At 48.5% G+C, this 18,943-nt stretch overlaps 2 protein-coding genes across 2 annotated transcripts in view; one reads left to right on the top strand and one right to left on the bottom strand.

Moving 5' to 3' along the window:
• The window catches only part of SEMA4B (semaphorin 4B), a 39,725-nt gene extending 26,208 nt beyond the window's left edge, over window positions 1-13,517 (top strand). The window contains 15 exon segments of the mRNA XM_043980437.1: window positions 1,944-2,107; window positions 2,679-2,741; window positions 3,426-3,524; window positions 6,461-6,490; window positions 6,492-6,573; window positions 7,304-7,420; window positions 7,730-7,881; window positions 8,340-8,614; window positions 8,858-9,005; window positions 9,593-9,803; window positions 9,976-10,090; window positions 10,484-10,634; window positions 10,636-10,652; window positions 11,191-11,276; window positions 11,599-13,517. Coding sequence (XP_043836372.1) covers window positions 1,944-2,107; window positions 2,679-2,741; window positions 3,426-3,524; window positions 6,461-6,490; window positions 6,492-6,573; window positions 7,304-7,420; window positions 7,730-7,881; window positions 8,340-8,614; window positions 8,858-9,005; window positions 9,593-9,803; window positions 9,976-10,090; window positions 10,484-10,634; window positions 10,636-10,652; window positions 11,191-11,276; window positions 11,599-12,335 — 2,447 coding nt within the window. The 3' untranslated portion in view covers window positions 12,336-13,517.
• A 1,027-nt stretch (window positions 13,518-14,544) lies between these two features.
• CIB1 (calcium and integrin binding 1) lies at window positions 14,545-18,025 on the bottom strand. The gene is made up of 7 exons (XM_043986035.1): window positions 17,816-18,025; window positions 17,475-17,509; window positions 16,024-16,132; window positions 15,456-15,606; window positions 15,234-15,352; window positions 15,063-15,151; window positions 14,545-14,790 (listed from the first exon to the last, which is right to left on the bottom strand). Exons 1-7 carry the CDS (start codon window positions 17,864-17,866, stop codon window positions 14,769-14,771), a joined length of 576 nt encoding a protein of 191 aa, XP_043841970.1. The 5' UTR covers window positions 17,867-18,025; the 3' UTR covers window positions 14,545-14,768.
• Window positions 18,026-18,943: the final 918 nt, after the last annotated feature.

Genomic DNA, 18,943 nt, shown 5'->3' with positions numbered 1-18,943 from the left:
AATTCTCTCTTCTTTTTAAGACTAGGACAAATGATCAAACTCCTATGCAGTCAGTGGTTCTTGAGGGCCTGCAATGTGCAGAGCATTGTTGGGGAGGGGGGGAGTAGAAAAAAAAATAGAAGATGTAGTTTTGCTTTTTATATGAAAACTGATTCACGGCAACAGAGGAAAGGGCATGGTTGTGGGGAGTGGCCTTCCATTGGTACACCTTGGGTAGCTGTACTTGATGTCATTCTTATCTCTACCCAGCCCTTCCTGGAGAACCAAAGGTGGAATGGGGCACGGAGCTCATTCCAAGGGCTGATAAGCATGGGGTACAAAGTACAAACAGCTCATCAATAAAAAAATAATTAGATTATCAAGTCACTGGGAAAACTTTCCAAAGGCAGGGAGGCTGGAGCAGGGAATCAGTCCTGGAGAATTACCACTACCTAACCTCAGGAACTATGAAGTGACAACAGGAATGTAGAGTGGCCTACCAAAGCCCGAGGGGTAGGATGCACCATCTCCCAGAAAGTCTGGCTTCATTTCAGGTTCTGTCGATGCTATGGAATCACTTAATCCCTCTCCATCCAGAGTCACCATCAAAAGCTTTTCAGTGCAAAGTTACGATTGGGATCATAGGATCAGAGATTTTAGATCTGAAAGTCACCCTCGAGGTCACCAAATCGAGCCCTCTCATTTTACAGACGTGATTCCTGTGCTCTGGCTTGTCAAAAGGTCTGATTCCTGCTTTGGGAAACTGGCTTATCATGGAATAATAGAACTTGAGAGTTGGAAGGGACCCTAGTAGCCTTCTAGTCTGACCTGTACCTGGTAATTGGTCCCGGCATTTGTTCGAAGCTCTCCAATGAAGGGGAACCCACCACTTCCTAAGGCAGCTGTCATGTGCTCCATGAGGTTTCTGCAAGCTAAAAATCCCTACGCCCCTCAAATAATCTTCACGGGACACGGGTCCAAGATCTTTCACCATCCTTGTTGCCTTCCCAGCACTCTCCACCTTATCAATGTTGGGCTCTCCTTGCTCTCCTAAGAATGAGATAATCCATCTCCTGATTCAGGATTTTCACTGACTGTCCCTCATGATTGGAATGTGAGTTGACTTCCCTTGCTTTGATTTCTAAACTGTGGTGCCAACAGCTGAACATAGAGTACAGGTGTGGTGAGGCAGAGCACAGTAGCTATCTCTGAGAAGCTTATTCTCAAGGATATAGAACTCACAGTTAAGATGGCATCAAAGTTGGGGCAGCTAGGTGGCTCAGTGGATAAAGCACTGGCCCTGGATTCTAGAGTACCTGAGTTCAAATCTGGCCTCAAACACTTGACACTTACCAGCTGTGTGACCCTGGGCAAGTCACTTGACCCTCTTTGCCCTGCAAAAAAAAAAAAAAAAGATGGCATCAAAATAGGGTTTTCTGCCTTTCTTTTTTGTGGTGAAGGCAATGTCTCAGTGTACATCAAACCAGGTACCATCCCTATGACCATCACATACACAATCTTGCCTCTCTCTGGGTTATCAATCAGAACAGCATTTTAGCCGCATGTAGGTTAGACCTCCTTCTTCTCCAAAGATCTCATATGTTGATGCTATTGTCTCAATAGGCAGGTTATGTTCATGACTGGTCAGGCCAAATCTTCTGATTTCCTTTTCTTTTCAAGTAATTTGCATAGGATGTTTTGTACAAATTATTTTTGTATACATCATTTCAAATGTTTCCAGAAGAACACAAACCCCAGTGTGATTTCTTGTGTACTGCATGCATGACTCCAAGTTGTTATTCTCCCTCTCATAACCTCTCCCCGACCAATCATTTCACTGTGGATTCTGCATGATATGGACCGTGACTGACATTTCAAAAATTGTTCTTCAACTCTGTGGGAGGTAGATACTGGGTGAATAGCATTTGGCCAACCTCTGGTGACGGCAGCATCTCTCTCCCCAGGCTCAGAGGAGCGGACAGTTTGGAGGTTTGAAGCAGAGGGCATCACCAACTACACAACACTATTGTTGAGCAAAGATGGAAAAACCCTGTTTGTGGGGGCCCGGGAGGCTCTCTTTGCTCTCAGTAGCAGTAGCAGTTTCCTGCCCGGGGGTCACTACCAGAAGGTGAGAGAGTCTGGTGGAAGGTCAGGGAGCCTGGGGGAGGGTGGAAGAAAAGAACAAGGTGTGGGGGCAGCTAGGTGGCTCAGTGGATAAAGCACCGACCCTGGATTCAGGAGGACTTGAGTTCAAATCCAGCCTCAGACACTTGACACTAGCTGTTTGACCCTGGGCAAGTCACTTAATCTTCATTGCCCTGCAAAAAAACAAAACAAACAAACAAACAGAAACCCAGAAAAGAACAAGGTGGGCAGGCAGATTGGACCTTAGGTCTTCAGAGATAGAAGTTGTAACACAGAGAAGGGGGAAAGAAATGTTAACCAATGTACTATGGAGTGGTTCCCTTTTTGTTGTTGTTCTAAAGCCTTTCAATCACAACCAAATAATTGAATATAGTACTCATAACATGCTTTCCAATAACATACTGCCTAAAGTACCATTAAAGCATTTTTAGTAGAAACCTCTTGGACCATCATCGAAAACCCCCGAGGGCTGGAGAACCAGTAAATGGGCATCTTTATACCATCCTTCCTCTTCCTGGGTATTAACCTTGTTCTTTTGGCGGGGGGTCTTCTAGCTGCTGTGGAGTGCTGACCCAGAGAAGAAGCACCAGTGTGTCTTTAAAGGAAAGGACTCACAGGTGAATTGGGGGGGTATGGGCAGGGGCAGGGAGAGGGGTGCCTCTAGGCTGAGGAAGGAGCAGCAGATTGTGGGAGGGTCTGGCCCCCACCTTCTGGGAAAACAGTCCTGACTAATCCCTTTTTTGATCAGATATCGAGGGACTTTAACCAGTTGCAATTAAATATCCATTGACCTCTGCCCTAGCCAGCTGCAGTGGGAGAAAGAATGGGTGACTCAGAAGGGAATCTTTCCTTCTGGAGGAGAGTAGGCCTTATCTCTGGTGGTCTTGACATTGGGCCGCTGAGAGACACGGAGCCAAGTGCAGCAATCCTCAAAAACAATCGACTCATGACATTTCCGAGACCCCTTTCTTTGGGCCAAACCCCTATAGTTTGCTAGCATCGGGGCAACTTTCCCCTCCTCCCCAGAGGTTCCCAGAAGGTGCTTCCCGGTCTTGAGAGCCTCGGCTAGACTGTGTTGCTCTGCAGAACTCCATCTTCCCCATCTTCAGGGCCGTCTGGGAGTCTAATTCAGCCCAAGAAGCCCAAGGCCTCCCCAGCCTCATACAGTCATCTTCCCCGGGGCCCCAGAGCTCTGCCCTCTGTTTCTTATGATGGGGGACTCAGGCAGTATTTGTATGTGATAGTGAAAGAGGGAATGAGGGGAGGAGTGTGGTATGGTAACGTTTGTTTCTTCCTCGCAGAGGGACTGTCACAACTACATCAAGCTTCTCCAGCCATTCAACAGCAGCCACCTCTACACCTGTGGCACAGCTGCCTTCAGCCCGGTCTGTGCCTACATAGTAAGTGATGACCCTAGCTCATCGACCTACTGCCAGCTGCCCCAGCTCTGCCTGAAAAATACTGGGGAGGGGAAACCTGGGATCACAATCTGCAGCTAGAAGAGACCTCAGAGAGCATGTGACCCAACCCTCTTATTTTACAGATCTCAGGGAGGTGAAGTCACTTGCTCAAGGTCATGTAAGCTAAAAGCATCCGATTTGGGACCCAGGTCCTCTAAGACAGCTAGGTGAAACCAGTGGCTAGAACGCTGGTCCTATAGGCCCCGAGTTCAAATTTGACCTCAGATACTTCATAACTGGATGATCTTGGACAAGTCACTTTACTTCGGTTTGTCTGTCTCAGTTTCCCTTATGTAAAATGGGGGTCACAACAACCTCCCCGGGTGGTTGTGAGAATCAAATGAAATAACATTTCCTTTTTCTTTTTTTTTTTTAAGCGAGGCAACTGGGGTTAAGTGACTTGCCCAGGGTCACACAGCTAGCAAGTGTTAAGTGTCTGAGGTCGGATTTGAACTCAGGTACTCCTGACTCCAGGGCCGGTGCTCTATCCATTGTGCCACCTAGCTGCCCCGAAATAACATTTCCAAAGCACATAGCACCATCCTGGCACATAGTTGGTGCTTAATAAATATGTGTTTCCTGCCTTTCTTCCTCTAAAGAAAGCTTCCATGCATAGAATACTTCAGTTTCTCATCTGTAAAATGAAGGGGTTATACTGAATGATCTCCAGTGTGTCCGATCCAGCCCCCAAACTCTAGGATTTGTGTAAAGACTGAAAAATCACCCCCTCCATCCACATCCTCCTCTCGGGCCTCCCTGTGGCATGGAGGTAGCACTGCATTCCTCAGCGCCAATGCAAATGGGTTTTTGGAGACCTTACCAAGCTGGAAAGGCTTTGAATATAGACTTAGCAGTGGCTTTGGTGTGATTACACAAAGACTGGCTGAACTCGGTCCAGAAAAGTTCAGCAGCCAATGGGCTAAAACGTTAGGGGTTTTTTTTATTGGGAGCAACTCCTAAAGACCACCTGTTAATATGGCATGGAGGGGTGTGCTTGTCAAACATCGGGGAAGAAGGACCTCCGCCTTTGAGATCACAGATTCTTCAGTGTCTGCATTCTCTGAGAATCACCTTTCTCGTTATAGCATGACCACTTTTTGCTATACCCCACAAATCTGTTTAACACACACACACACACACATACACACACACACACACACACACTCCTCTTTAATTCACCCAATTTGCTCTGTATCATATAACAGTAACTAGCATTCATATAATGCTTTAGATATGCAAAATGCTTTTACATATATTATCTCATTTGATCTTCACAACAATCCTGTGAGGTGGATATCATCGCTATTTTGCAGATGAGAAAACTGAGGCTGAAAGTGACTTGTGGAGCAGCTAGGTGGCGCAGTGGATAGAGCACCAGCCCTGGAGTCAGGAGTTCAAAACTAGCCTCAGACACTTAACACTTACTAGCCGTGTGACCCTGGGCAAGTCACTTAACCCCAATTATTGCCTCACTAAAAAAATAAAAAAATTTAAAAAAAAGAAAGTGACTCACCCAGTGACACAGGGTCTGAAGCAAGATTTGAACTCAGGTTTTCCTAACTCTAATGACTAGCACTCTATCTACAGTCCCACCTCGCTGCTGCTGGAGTTTCATGTTTCTTTATGTAACACATACATACCACAGATCTCTTCCCTTTCCCACACTGACATGCATTCAAGCTTCTCTCTTTTATATATTATACATCTTTCATAATTAAAGATTTCTTTTATTATGAACATAATACATCATCACTAAACACCAGCAGAATAAGAAAGGGAACCCACAGACTATCTATTTCACAGGTGTTTTTTGTTTTGTTTTGTTTTTTTTGCGGGGCAATGGGGGTTAAGTGACTTGCCCGGGTCACACAGTAGTAAGTGTTAAGTGTCTGAGGCTGGATTTGAACTCAGGTACTCCTGAATCCAGGGCCAGTGCTTAACCACTGCACCATCTAGCTGCCCCTCACAGGTATTTTTTAAAAAAGTGATATTTACAAAATTGAATCTTTGAGGGGTTGGGGGGGGGTGATTTCACTGGCTTAAGGAGCTCCCTGGTGAGCAGACTCCCTTTGCCAATGAAAATCAGCAACTTTTCTGTACTTACAATCTTTGTTGCCTAGGGCACTGTAAGATTCAATGAGTCAAAAAAAAAAAGATTCAATTGAGTCAACTGATCAATTAATAAACATTTATTAATTGCCTACTATGTGCCAGGGCCACTAGGAGGAAAAGTAGATCAGTGCCAGGCCCAAAGTCAGGAAGATTCCTCTTCTGAGTTCAAATCTATCCTCAGACATTTACTAGCTCGGTGACCCTGGGCAAGTTGCTCCACTCTGTTTGCCTCAGTCTTCTCATCTGTAAAAATGAGCTGGAGAAGGAAATGGCAAACCACTCCAGTATCTTTGCCAAGAAAACCCCAAATAAGGTCAAGAAGAGTCAGGACATGACTGAAAACAACCAACCAACAACAATTACAAAACTATGTTGCCAGGTACTGTTCTAAGCAATAGGCATTTAAAAAGGGGCAAAAGACAGTCTCCCTCCACAAGGAGCTCACAATCAAATGGGGGAGGACCAACATACAGAACAGGCTATATACAGGATAATAGAAAGTTAACCAAAGGAAGGCCCTAGAACTGAAGAGATTCAGTGGACTTGGCCTAGGGTCACACAGCTAGTATGTCAGTCATGAGACTTGAACCAGAGTATTCCTGACACCAAGGCCCCATTCTCTAGTTGCTGCACTCAGCTGCCTCTTCTCATGACTTACCCACATAAATCCAGCTTGTTCACAGACACCCTGCTTGACCCATGCCCCCCTTGGCTGTTGTTGCCCCGCTTCAGGGCTCTGAATGGTCCCGTTGTCCTCACCTTAGAACATTCAGAACTTTAGCTTGGAGCGAGATGGAGCAGGGAAACGTCCTGCTAGAGGATGGGAAAGGCCGCTGTCCATTTGACCCGGAGTACAAGTCCACGGCCATCATGGTTGGTAAGTGTCTGCTCTCCTCCCAGGGGCAGAGTATGCCTCCAGAGCTTTGGAATGCAGGGGAGGGGTCTGGTTCCCTGGCACTCAGGGGCTCAGCAAATCTCCTCTGGAAAAACTTCCCTGATGAACTTTCAGACGAGCAGAGGCTGGACCTGGCTGAGGACTTGGGGATGGGCATGTTGCCTTTCTCTTGTCCCCCTCCCCACCCAGGAAGGCAAGAAGCAGAACAACCCTTTTCCCCTCTGGTCCCACTTATGCAAGTTCCGACGTACTACTCTTTGTTCTGAAGATAGGACGTTAGGCCGAAGGACTGGCTAGAGTGTGTGTCATGTGGTCAGACATGGCCAAAGTGGTGTTCAGTTTTGTTTTAACGGTAGCTTCTGTTACAAGGAAGGCTTCATGCTGGCCAGGTGGGATAGTTAGATGAGTGGGAGTTATTGGAAAGGGATGGCGATGTTTTAAAAAAAAGGTACCAATAGAACCTTTTCCTCAAGTTGTCACCATGGACCCCTGGGGCCTTGACTTCTTGAGAGGCATTCTGCTCCTAGGTTCTGACTTGATTCAGGGCACATGGGTATCCAGAGGCCCCAACACTTAAGATAAAATGAACCTTGAGGTTCCTTTCCCAGCCTCTGCTCTAAAAAGGGCAGATTCAGACCTCCAGGCTTGGAGGAGGTGAGGCTCGGGTGGGGGCTGCTCTGGGGCTGTTCCATGGGAATGTTTCTCTTGGCAGATGGTAAGCTCTATGCCGGAACAGTCAGCAACTTCCAGGGGAATGAGCCAACCATCTCCCAGAGCCAGGGGAATCGGCTCACCCTCAAGACTGAGAACTCCCTCAACTGGCTTCAAGGTGAAGATTTCACCCCCTCCCCTCACCCCCCATCCCTGAAACAGAGACACTGTCCAGAGAGGGACTACCTGATACCAGGATGAGTGTGGGGGGTTAAAGAGGAGGCTGAGGAGGGAATGGCAGCCGAGCCTGGTGAAATGGGCCCAACACGGGAGGGTTGTGCCAGAGGACTTTCCCCAACCAGTGTGAATCTGGCAAGGGCCTGGAGAGCTGAAAGCAGGTTCTTTCTCCTCATGGGACTAATGCACGGGACTCCCCTTCTGCTTCCTTCACCAACTGGCCCTCAGAGCCTTTTCCCACCCCACACAGACCCTGCCTTTGTGAGCTCCGCTTACATTCCTGAAGAGCCTGGACAACCCGAGGGGGACGATGACAAGATCTACTTCTTCTTCAGCGAGACTGGCAAGGAATTTGACTTCTTTGAGAACACCATTGTGTCCCGAATTGCCGTGTGTGCAAGGGTGAGGGCCAGGGACGAACAGAAAATGGAGTTTTCTTGGGGGAGGCGGACTTTCTCCTCCCCACCCCCACCCCTCTTCAGTTTTCTTAAACCTGGGTCTTCTTTAGCCCTTATCAGTCCCACCTATTGTCAAATTTGTATATTATGTGTCCCTATCCTACCCCCCCTTTTATATTATAAGCCACCTTGAGGGCAGCAGGGACTGTTTTTCATCTCTCCCCCCCAGTGCCTAGCCCAGTACCTTCATATAGTGCTTAGTAAATGATTTATTGGGCTGAAATGAAAGTCATGAGTGCCCATGGTGGGGTGCTACAAGAGAATTGAATGGTCAGTGAGCCCTCAGGGTATGACCTTTTTCAGTTCTCCACAGGGTAGAATGTTTCTGGGTCACAGCTGGGCACTTCAGAGGCCTCTGAGTCCAAAGCTGGGGCTGGGGGCACATGTGTACCAACCCTGCAGTGCTGCTCTTACCAGAGCCTGGCTCAAGGTCCCCACCTCTCCGCGTGGTTTCACAAAACTCAAACTGATTCTTCTCTCCTGACAGGGGGGACCTGGGTGGGGAAGAGAGTATTGCAGAGACGCTGGACATCTTTCTTGAAAGCCCAGTTGCTTTGCTCCCGGCCATCTGACGGCTTCCCCTTCAATGTACTCCAAGATGTCTTTGTGCTGAGCCCGAGCAAAGAACAAAAGAACCGGCAAGACACCCTCTTCTATGGAGTCTTTACTTCACAGTGGTACGTCCCCAGGGGACCAGGAGCCTCGTTCTTAGCCCAGATGCCCAGGAAGCTCAAGAGCCAGGGAAGAAAGAGGGTTTGGATCTGCTGTTGTTCAGTTAGGAGGAAACTCCGGGGGCCACTCTGTGGGGTGAGAGGATAGGCCCTACCTACTAAACCAAAGGTTTAGAGAGCTCTGAAAGGGCTCTTCGGTTTGCAGCTGGGGCCCTACTGACAATTCAACATTCTCTGTCTCTATTGCAGGCATCAGGGAGCTGCAGGGGGCTCAGCCATATGTGTCTTCACCATGCAGGATGTGGAGAGTGCCTTCAATGGCCTCTATAAGGAAGTAAATCGAGAAACCCAGCAGTGGTATACAGTGATGGATTCTCCAACGCCCCGGCCAGGAGCGGTCTGTATTCCCTTCACGCCACTTCATCTTGTTCTCAAAATAGACCCCTGTGTAGCCTCTGTAAGGAAGGCAAAAGCCACCCAGCCTCAGTCCATTCCTTTTCTCCAAGGTCAAAGATCCAAACCAGTGCCTCTCCCCATTCCCTCTTTTGTAGGAGGCAGAGGATGTTTTGAGATTGTATGCATGACACATAGCTTTCAACAGAGAAATGTGTGGTTTTTATATACACACACACACACACACATATATATTGTTTTTATATATACGTATATGTGTGTATGTCTGTGTATGTTTATATACAGTGTATGCATGTGTGTTAACACACATATGTATACACACATCCTACATACATATAGTATAGTTTTCTATATCTATTGCAATGTACATAGATTGCTATATAGATAGCTAGAGCTATCTCCACGTACACACATAGGCCTAGAAGAGATTTCTGGAGATCGATGCCCATTAAAGTTATGGTGTTTTTTTCCCATCCCTGATGGGTGAGAATTTTCCTGCATAGGAGTGTTTAATGTTTCTTAAATTTTGTTCTTTGCTTAAATTTTTCTTCTTTGCTGTTTTTCCTCCAGTGCATCACTAATAGTGCCCGGGAAAAGAGGATCAATTCCTCTCTGCAGCTCCCTGACCGTGTACTTAACTTCCTCAAAGATCACTTTTTGATGGATAAGCAGGTCCGTAGCAACGCGATGCTGCTACAGACCAGGGCCCGTTATCAGCGCCTCTCTGTGCATCGAGTCTTTGGCTTACACCATACTTACGATGTCCTCTTCCTGGGCACAAGTGAGTTCCCTGGACTCTGGAGTTAAGGGAAGGGCCCTCTCTGAGGGTCAGCTGAGGAGTGGGGCTTTAGTGGGAATCCTTGCTGTAGAAAGCAGAGGCTGAGCCTCTCTCTCTCTCTCTCTCTCTCTCTGTCTCTCTCTCTGTCTCTCTCTCTCTCTCTCTCATCTTGCAGGCGATGGGCGATTGCACAAGACTGTGAGCTCGAAGCAGAGGGTGCATATTATTGAGGAGATCCGGCTCTTCCCACCTAATCACCCTGTACAGAACTTACTGTTGGATCCCCAAAGAGTGAGCAAGAATCTGGTTAAGAGGAGGGAAGAGATATGAGGCTCAGGGGATTCCACTCTGGGATTAGGGGGAATATTGGTCTAACTTTTGTTCCAAATTTCCCTGTCCCTTGGCTACCACATATTAGCCAGTCTATTTTTTTCTCCCTCCTTCCTTGCATTGGAATGGAGGATTTAAAGCCTGGTACCAAATCTGGATTGTATAGAATCCACTTGTATCTAGGAAAAGGGACCCAAGGAACTCATAGGTTGGCAGCTCTGCCGTGTGCTAGTCCAAATCCGATCCAACCTTTTACCCTACAAACCAGAGCTGGTGCATGCTGCAGATGCAAAGCCCTGGTCCTTGGCCAGGAAGCTGTCACTGCTAGCTTCTCATCACCTTTGATCTTCTTCAGGACTGCTGTATGCTTCTTCCTACTCGGCGGTGGTTCAGGTGTCTGTGGCTAACTGTAGCCTGTAACCAAGTTGTGGGGAGTGCATCCTGTCTCGAGACCCTTACTGTGCCTGGAGTGGGACCAGCTGCAGGGATGTCCGGCACTACCAGGTCTGAACTGGCCTCACAGTAAGGACTCTGCTTCTGCTCCTCAAATTACTTCTCCCTCCTTGGCCCCTGGGCCATCGACATGCAGTAGCAATAGCAATAACAATAGTAGTAGTGGTGGTGGTGGTGGCGGCAGCAGCAGCAGCAGCAGCAGTAGTAATAGTAGAAATAGCAGCATTAAATAATAAAATGCTTTCTATGGCACTGTGCTAATAGCACTTTACAATTCTTAACTTACTTGATCCTCACAACAACCCTGGGAGGTAGGTGCTATTATTATCCCCATTTTTCACATGAAAAAACTGAGACAAATAGAGGCTAAGTGACTTCCCCAGGGATCATACAGCTAAGTGAGCGTCTGAGGCTGGATCTGAATTCAGGTCTTCCTGACTCCAGGTCCAGTGCTCTGTCCCTGTGCCACCTAGCTGCCCTCTGTTTATCTGCAAGCACTGGGATGTAGGGCAGGCCCTCTCCCCAAGTCAGAGAGGGTGGAGTCCTCTGGTTTTCCTGGACTCTGCCAATGGGAGTGTCCATCTCCTGACTCTGCTTTTGTCCTCAGGCCATGGGTGCAGGACATTGAAGATGCCAACACGGAGCAGCTCTGCAACAATTCTGCACTCAGCCCCGTGGCTTCTACCTTGTCAGGTAAGGGGAAGGGTGGAAGACGCTGAGGACCACATCTGCTGCCAGGAGAACACGTGAAAGGTTCCCGTGCCCCTGCTTTTTCAGTGGACAGTTTGCAGCTCTCTTTCTGCTGCTTCCCAGAATACTGGGGCCATCCTTTCACACACAGTGGCAGTGCTGAGCAGTATACCCCCAGACAGAGGAGGGCGAGGATCACATAGGTGTCCAGAGCAGCCCTCTGGTGGGTGGCCAGCCTCCAGGTGTTTCTCACAAAGGTGGTCCCTGAAGTTTCTCAGGGGAAGAGCTGCCTTTGGCCCTAACAAACCTGGTGTTTCCTTGGCAGATGAGATGCCATGCAAGCAAGTACACTTCCTGCCCAACACTGTCAACACCCTGACCTGCCGACTGCTCTCCAACCTGGCATCCCGACACTGGTTACACAACGGGGCCCCCATCAACAACTCCGCCTCTTACCGAGTGCTGCCCAGCGGGGACCTGCTCCTGGTGGGCAGCCAGGATGGGCTGGGTTCTTTCCAGTGCTGGTCCCTTGAGGAGAACTTTCAGCAGCTGGTAGCCAGCTACTGTGTGGAGGCTACCGAGGGAGCAGCGAATGGGGAGGACGGCTCCATCATCCCGGTCATCATCAATACCTCTCGGGTGAGCTCACCCGCCAATGGAAAGGCCGCTCTGGTCCCGGACAAAACCTACTGGAATGAGTTCCTGCTGATGTGCGGCCTGTTTGGATTTGCTGTTGTGCTTCTTGCCCTCTTCTTCCTTTATCGGCACCGGGATGGCATGAAGGTCTTCCTCAAGCAGGGAGAGTGTGCCAGTGTTACACCCCAGGACCCGCCAGTGATGCTACCATCGGAAAACCGGTCCCTCAATGGAGGCGGCCCGCCCAGTGCCCTGCCCGATCACAAGGGTTACCAGGCCCTTGCTGACAGCTCTCCAGGCCTTAGAGCTTTCACTGAATCCGAGAAGAGGCCGCTCAGTATTCAGGACAGCTTCGTAGAGGTGTCTCCTCCATGCCCCCCGGCCCGGGTACGGCTGGGCTCTGAGATCCGTGACTCTGTGGTATGAGCACAGGAGATGGGTAAAAGCTAAGCCGGGCCCTAGGGACAATGACTCTATTGAGATTGACCAGCCCTACCTCTTTTCCTCATCAAACCACCCAGAATTCAAAGAATGGAGCTAGCTTGTGGCTAGCTCGCTCCTACTTCCTATGGGAGTCTCTGAGGGAAGAGGATGGTCAGATGCCTTGGAGCATGGCTCTGAGGCCTCCTTCCCCTCGGCCAGGAATGGAAAAGAGAGGTGGGGCCTAGAGGGGCCCAGTCGTGCAGTGACCTATCTCATCCTATTCTGTCTTTGCTAAGAGATCGGACAGACTAGCTCTCCTGAGCCCTTGTGAAAACATTTTTCTTAAAAAAAAAAAGAGAGAGAGAGAGAATGTGAAACAAGGGGTGAGACATGATCAAGAACTTTCCTTTGAGCCTGTTTGGGAAGGGATTCAGTTCATGGCTCCCCTCCCTTACATGATTTCCATGGGCATTTTGGAATGTACCAGGACAATGAGAGATCTGCCTGAGCCTGAGTTTGAAATCCATCTTCTCTTCGTCAGCGTGCCTCCTTCCAGTTCTTCTTGTGTTCTGCTGCCAAAGTCAGTCACTGCAGAGAACCTAGGGCCATCTCTGAGGCCCCCAAGGAATCTTGGTCCTGCTGTGTCAAGCACCCCTTACGCCTGCCCCTTGAAGGTGAGAAAGACCACCCAGGACACACTTTCTCCCTACCTCCACAGAGCAGGCTGCAGACACAGGAGGATCATTATGTCACTGCCGTACCCTGCCAAGACACCAGACTAGTAGTGGCTTCTATACCTGCTCTTGGGACCCTAGAGGGCTGGCATAAGGCTGGTGTGATCACCGTGTCAAGGGAGGAGATAGAAGCACATTCCATTTTTTTATGGGGTTCATGTTGAACATCAAAGACTAGACTTACTGTCTTCCCTTCCCAATAATCTAAAAGAACCACTGTGTCCTCATCCTTCTTTGTCCTTTGACCCTGTTGGACTTCCTCCCGCTTTCCATAAATGACTAACCTCCCCAAGCTTAATAATTCTCTGGCCCTTTGTGCTGTTTCTGCCCAAAGGGACGCTGACACTGCCCAGCTCAGGGGCCATGAGTCTATGGGGTTTTGTATCATTTTTTTTTTTTATAAAATGCACTTTACTTTTTTTTTTAAATAAAAATCCAAAATTGAATTTTAGTCTATTGCAGTGTGCTTTTCCTCTCACAGTGAATGCTCTTATTAAAAACTGGTTCTAGCAACCTAGTAAGATCACAGAAGGTGGGCTCCATCTGGAAACATCTGAAGCATAATCAGGCCTACTTCCACCTTACGGATAGACATAAGACATACAAAAGCCAAGATATTTGACTGACTGGGACTCGGGAGGTGGGGTGTCATTGGAAGGGCCATCCCAGCCTACCCATAGTATATAAAAGACATGCAACCAACTTGGCCCTTTTTCACTCTCTGGCACTCTGAAATTTTGAAAAGACAGACCAGCACACAACTGGTTCTGACTGCCTTGGGCATGGAGAAAGCTTCAGGAGAAAAGCCCAGTGCTACATCTTCCTCCATCTCTCCTTATGCTGGGCTTGCGTCTGGTCACATTTTCAATAAGCTGCTTCATCTCAGTGAGTTGCTTCTGGTGGGGTAGCGGTCAACAGTCTAGTTACTCTGCTAAGCAATATTCAGATAGGAAAGGCGTGTTAGGAATTTAAAGCACTGGTCTGTTCTATAACCAAGTTACAAGAATGAGACAAGATGGAGATCACCAGCAGTTTCAACTTTTTGTTTTTAGGAGGCAGTTAGGGTTAAGTGATTCATCCAGGGTCACAGAGCTAAATGTTTGAGGCTGGATTTGAACTCAGATTCTCCTGAATCCAGGGCCAGAGTGCTCTATCCACTATGCCACCTAGCTGCCCCAAGCAGCATGAACTTTAAAAATTTAGGAGTGATATGCTGAGTACTGAATAATGATTTACTCTTTGCAAAGTAAGAACAAAAGAAGAAGTTCATTTTGTATCCTTCACATTCCTGGCTCTAGTGTAATTCAGAAATTCTCCATTGGTCCCTCCCTACCCTTCCTCTTATCTTTTTTTGTCAAGGCAATGAGGGTTAAGTGACTTGCCCAGTGTCACACAGCTAGTCCTCTTCCTAATCTTAAAGGAGATCTCTCTGCCCTGCCTCAAGCTTTGTCCACTGTAACCCACTCAAACACACAAGAGAAAAACCACCAAATATTTATTATTGATTCGTAGAAACATGAACAGTGTTGTGACAATGGCAGTGAGGAGAGGAGAGCCCAGGGGCTGGACTCCTCAGTACAAGCCCCAGGGATAGCCCAAGCACGGCAACCATTTGCAAGGAGTTGGCACTGCAGGTGAGGTCTGTGCATAGAAGAGAATTTCTCAAAGACAGGTTGGTGTAGCCAGACACTGCAAGTACCCATCACAGGACAATCTTAAAGGAGCTGGAAGAGACAAAGATGTATAGGTTACAGATCCACTGTAGAACAGGCATGTTGAGCAAAGGATAGGAAAAGAAGCCTAGATCAAGTAAACTCAGATAGAGGTTGGTAAATATGTTCCCTAAAACCTGTCTGGAATCAACTCAATCCCAGAGGACAATGGGGTTGACTTGGGTCATCCTTAACCCCAAGGCACTTCTCTACTCTCCTCACCCCTACCCTCCTCCCCACAAGATGCTCCGGGTACCTAAATTTCCAGGTGGCCCTGGTTGTACCTGGTGAAGTCAGGTGAACGGGAGATGACATGCTGGAACTCTGAGAGGTTGATGGTACCATCTCTGTCAATGTCAGACTCTTCTAAGATCTGCCATGGAGGAGAAGTTCAGTCAAAAGCTCCAGTACCTTCCCTTCTCTTGCCCTCCCCTCCTCATACTGCCCAAGCTCACATTCTCAATGAGCTGCTTCATCTCCGAGGTGCTGAGTTGAGTGTCCTGCCCCTCCCCAGTAAGGCAGTTTACTAGTTGCTTCAGATCGTCTTTGTTCAAGGTCCCGTCATCATCAAAATCTAGATAGGAAAAACCAAGACAAAAAAATTCTCCCGGCTGAAAAGACCATAATGCTCCCCCCCCACTCCACTCACTACATACCCTTGTCCCTACAGTCCTTACCGAAGATGCGGAAGGCATAATGGGATTTAATTTCAGGGGTGGCTGCATCACTGAAGACACTGAAGAGGTCCAAGAAGTCCTCAAAGCTCAAGCTGTCTCTATCTGGTGCTGTGGAGAACACACGGCAAATACGGTCCTTGAAGGGGTTGGCCTAGAGGGAGAGGGGCTCTTGTAAGCAGAAGGGCATGAGGGCAGCTAGGTGGCGCAGTGGATAGAGCACTGGCCCCGGAGTCAGGAGGACCTGAGTTCAAATCCGGCCTCAGACACTTAACACTTTCTAGCTGTGTGACCCTGGGCAAGTCACTTAACCCCAATTGCCTCACCAAAAGAAGAAGAAGAAGAAGAAGAAGAAGAAGAAGAAGAAGAAGAAGGGCATGGAGTTTCTGACAGGAAATCAGCCACTACACTTTGAAAACATATGTATTATGTCCAAAGCCCTGCTCTGGGAACTACAGAGCAGTGCCCACCAATAGAAGAACTAGGTTAACAGACTGAGAACTGTCCCACAGATCCCAAAACAGGTGTCTGAAATTAACTACTGAACAAAGCATTATGGGAAGGGTACCACCTTAAGCTCAGGGAGTGTTAAGATCTGTGCACTGGATACCCGGGCTCTCAGAGATTCTTCCACATTCCGAGACTCCTGAGGAAGCAGCTCACTAAACCTCTTGTGGGCCCTGGTAAAGAAAACCAGAATTCACTCATTCAGCTCACAAATATTCATTCAATCTACCAGCCAAATAAATATAATGTTCAGATTTCACAGTTTCTATCAAATTCACAGCACTGTGGGGAGCCAGCCCCTAGTAGCCTACTATTGAGTTGGGGAAGAGCCATATGACCCTATGAACCAAAGATAACAATCTAGGAGAGATGTCACAAAGCACTATATGACTGGGGTCAGATGAGTGGTACAGACAAGAAGTGAAGATTTCAAAGGATGAAAGAGATTACTGTGGGCTGGAGCCATCAGAGAAGCCTTCATGGAAACAGGTAGAACCCGAGCTGGCCCTTGAAAGATGGGAAGGATTTATATGGATGGAGGGTGGTAGGAACCCGTCAGTAGGTCAGTCAACAAGCATTTATTAGGTTCAGGCCATGCACCAGGCACTGTGCTAACATTGGGGATACAAAGAAGGCTAAAAATAGTCCCTGCTTCCAAGGAGCCCATTTTACTGCCTGTACCGGGAATCCCCCGTCTCTGCCTAGTGTCCTTAGACTTAGCCTGCATTTTATTCATCAAAGGTTTTCTCAGATGCTCAGCTAATATAACCATTCTCCAGTGAGGGGCTCCTCACCCCTCTCAGCACTTCTGCCCCTGCTGAGAAGGGTCCTGGAATGCCATTGTCGATTAGTAAGCTTTGGGCAAACTCAAAGTTGGAGAAGAGGTTGAATACAGAAATTTCTTACTTGGTGCCTATGGCAAGTGGGCTATGGGCAACAGCACCACCCCTTGGACAGCAAGGGTAGAAAACTCTAAAAGCAAGGCCAAGAGCACTTAGGAAGATCCCACTCCTAGATGCTCTTTTTTCCTCTAGATTGCTTTGTGGCCCTGGGACGATTTATGGCTGATAATCCACTGGTGTGCATTAGACCTATCTCAGAACAGGACCAGGAATGAAGGGGGGATTGAAAGTGAGAGGGGGGAAAAGCAGTATGCAGTGTTGGAAAAAGCACTGAACTTTGGACTCTGAAGACCTATATTCTAATCCCAATTCTGCCAGAGTAACTATGTGACCTTGGACTAGTCACTTCAGCTCTCTGGGAGTCAATTTCCTCCCCTCTAATATGAGGAGAGTGGCCTGTCTCCAAGGTTTCTTTCAGTCCTAACACTCATCATGACCTCAGAGACTGTCTAGTCCAACCCCCTAATTTTACGGGGGGGACACTGAGGCTCAGGGAAGGGAAGTGACTTGCCTAAGGTCACAGTCACTCAGTGGCAAAGCCAGGATAGAAAACCCGTCTTCTGGCCAAGTTCAACTGCCTCCGGAGTAGGGTGGAGGCTGGAGGGGTACTTACAGGAGAATCTCCTGCTTCGTCAGGAACGTTAATTCCTGGAAGGAAAAGCAAAAGATGATCATCAAACCTATGACCAGCGCAGGCCAGACGAGGGTTCCCCTCATCCCTTTGCTCGTTTCCCCCCACTAGTCCGGGGGCATCTTGCACTTGGAGCCTTCTCTATCCCTACGAGGTGGAGGGAAGGTTTGGGGAGAGGGGAAAGAGGAGCGGGCCAGACGGGACGTGCACGCCCCCCAAACCTCCGCCCATGGCTCCGGGGCCCAAAGCCGCCCACCCAGCCCAGGGCAAGCACAGCCCCAGCCGGGTTCTAAGCCCTGACAGATTTGTTGCCCCCACCGCACCTGGTACTCTGTCAGCAGCTCCTTGGAGAGCTGACTGGCTGAGCTGCCCATGGCCTTGCTACACCAGCCGGGTCTAGACCTGGAGACTCCACCAACTCCGAAGACGGACAGCAACAACTTTTCCACTCACTTCCGCCTCTCGCGTCACCCGCCCTGCAGTTCGCCCAGTCCCCGCGGCAACCGAGGCAACTCCGACCCCCACTTCCGTATTTGCCTATAGGCTCCGCCTCTTTTTTTCTTAAAGGGCCCGAACTCCAGTTCTCAATTCCCAGGGCGAAATCCAGGAAGAGGATTCCAAAATCTGGCGCGGGGCGAGTTTAGCCGGGGGGAGGGGGGGGGGTGTTATTTAAGAGACTGTGAGCCGAAGTCCTGGGACCTATTGCAGCTACACCTTAGGAAAAGACAGCTTTTTATCCCCATGCCTAGGAGAGAAAGGCAGCGAGGTATTGTGGGAAAAATGAGGACAATGGATCGCTGGGGCTCAGTTTCCCCTCCAGGTTGTAATGGGCCTGAACACAGGACTTCTTTTCCCACAATTCATAAGGACGAGAGACCCTCGCTCATTGGGAGGGTCTCTGGACTACATTTCCCAAAGGGCTGTGCGTGAGACTGGAAAGTCGCGTGATCTCCAGTAAAGGACTTTGATTGGTGGAGATTGCTCCATAAAGTGGGAGTTTTTAAACTCCTACCGCTTTTCAAGAGAGCCCCAAGGTTAGAGGGAAGAAGTGGTTGCTTATTTTTCTCCCTCTTCCCAGACCAGGAAACCAGTTGGAGTAATGTGGGTTATTCATGTTCCACTTCCTAAATCGCAGGTCTGTCCTTGTCGCCCCACTACTCAATAAACTCCAGTGACTCTGTCACCGACAGGAGCAAACACAAAATGTTCTGCTTGGTGTTCAAAGCCTTTCACCTTTCCAGTCTTCTTACACTATAATCCCTCACACGTATTCTTCGATTCAGGGACACTGGCCTCTTTGCTATTCCATAAACAAGACACTCCACTTCTCTTGGTTCCGGGAGTTTTCTCTGGCTTTAAGCCCATGCTTGGAACGCTCTCCTTCCTCTACACCGACAGCTGACCTCTCTGGCTACCTTTAAAACCCCAACTAAAAACCTATCTTCTACTGG

This window comes from Dromiciops gliroides, chromosome 2 (genome assembly GCF_019393635.1).
Source record: "Dromiciops gliroides isolate mDroGli1 chromosome 2, mDroGli1.pri, whole genome shotgun sequence".
Lineage (NCBI taxonomy): Eukaryota > Metazoa > Chordata > Mammalia > Microbiotheria > Microbiotheriidae > Dromiciops > Dromiciops gliroides.
The sequence above is the reverse complement of the archived record's forward strand: the minus strand, read 5'-3'. Positions and strand labels throughout refer to the sequence as shown.

Coding starts and splice junctions, on each gene's coding strand:
- CIB1 (XM_043986035.1), bottom strand. CDS start 17,866: ATGGGCAGCTCAGCCAGTCAGCTCTCCAAGGAGCTGCTGACAGAGTAC. Junction 15,607..16,023: donor TAACACTCCCTGAGCTTAAG/GTGGTACCCTTC, acceptor CTCTCCCTCTAG/GCCAACCCCTTCAAGGACCG. Junction 14,791..15,062: donor CGTTCACCTGACTTCACCAG/GTACAACCAGGG, acceptor TGTCTCTTCCAG/CTCCTTTAAGATTGTCCTGT.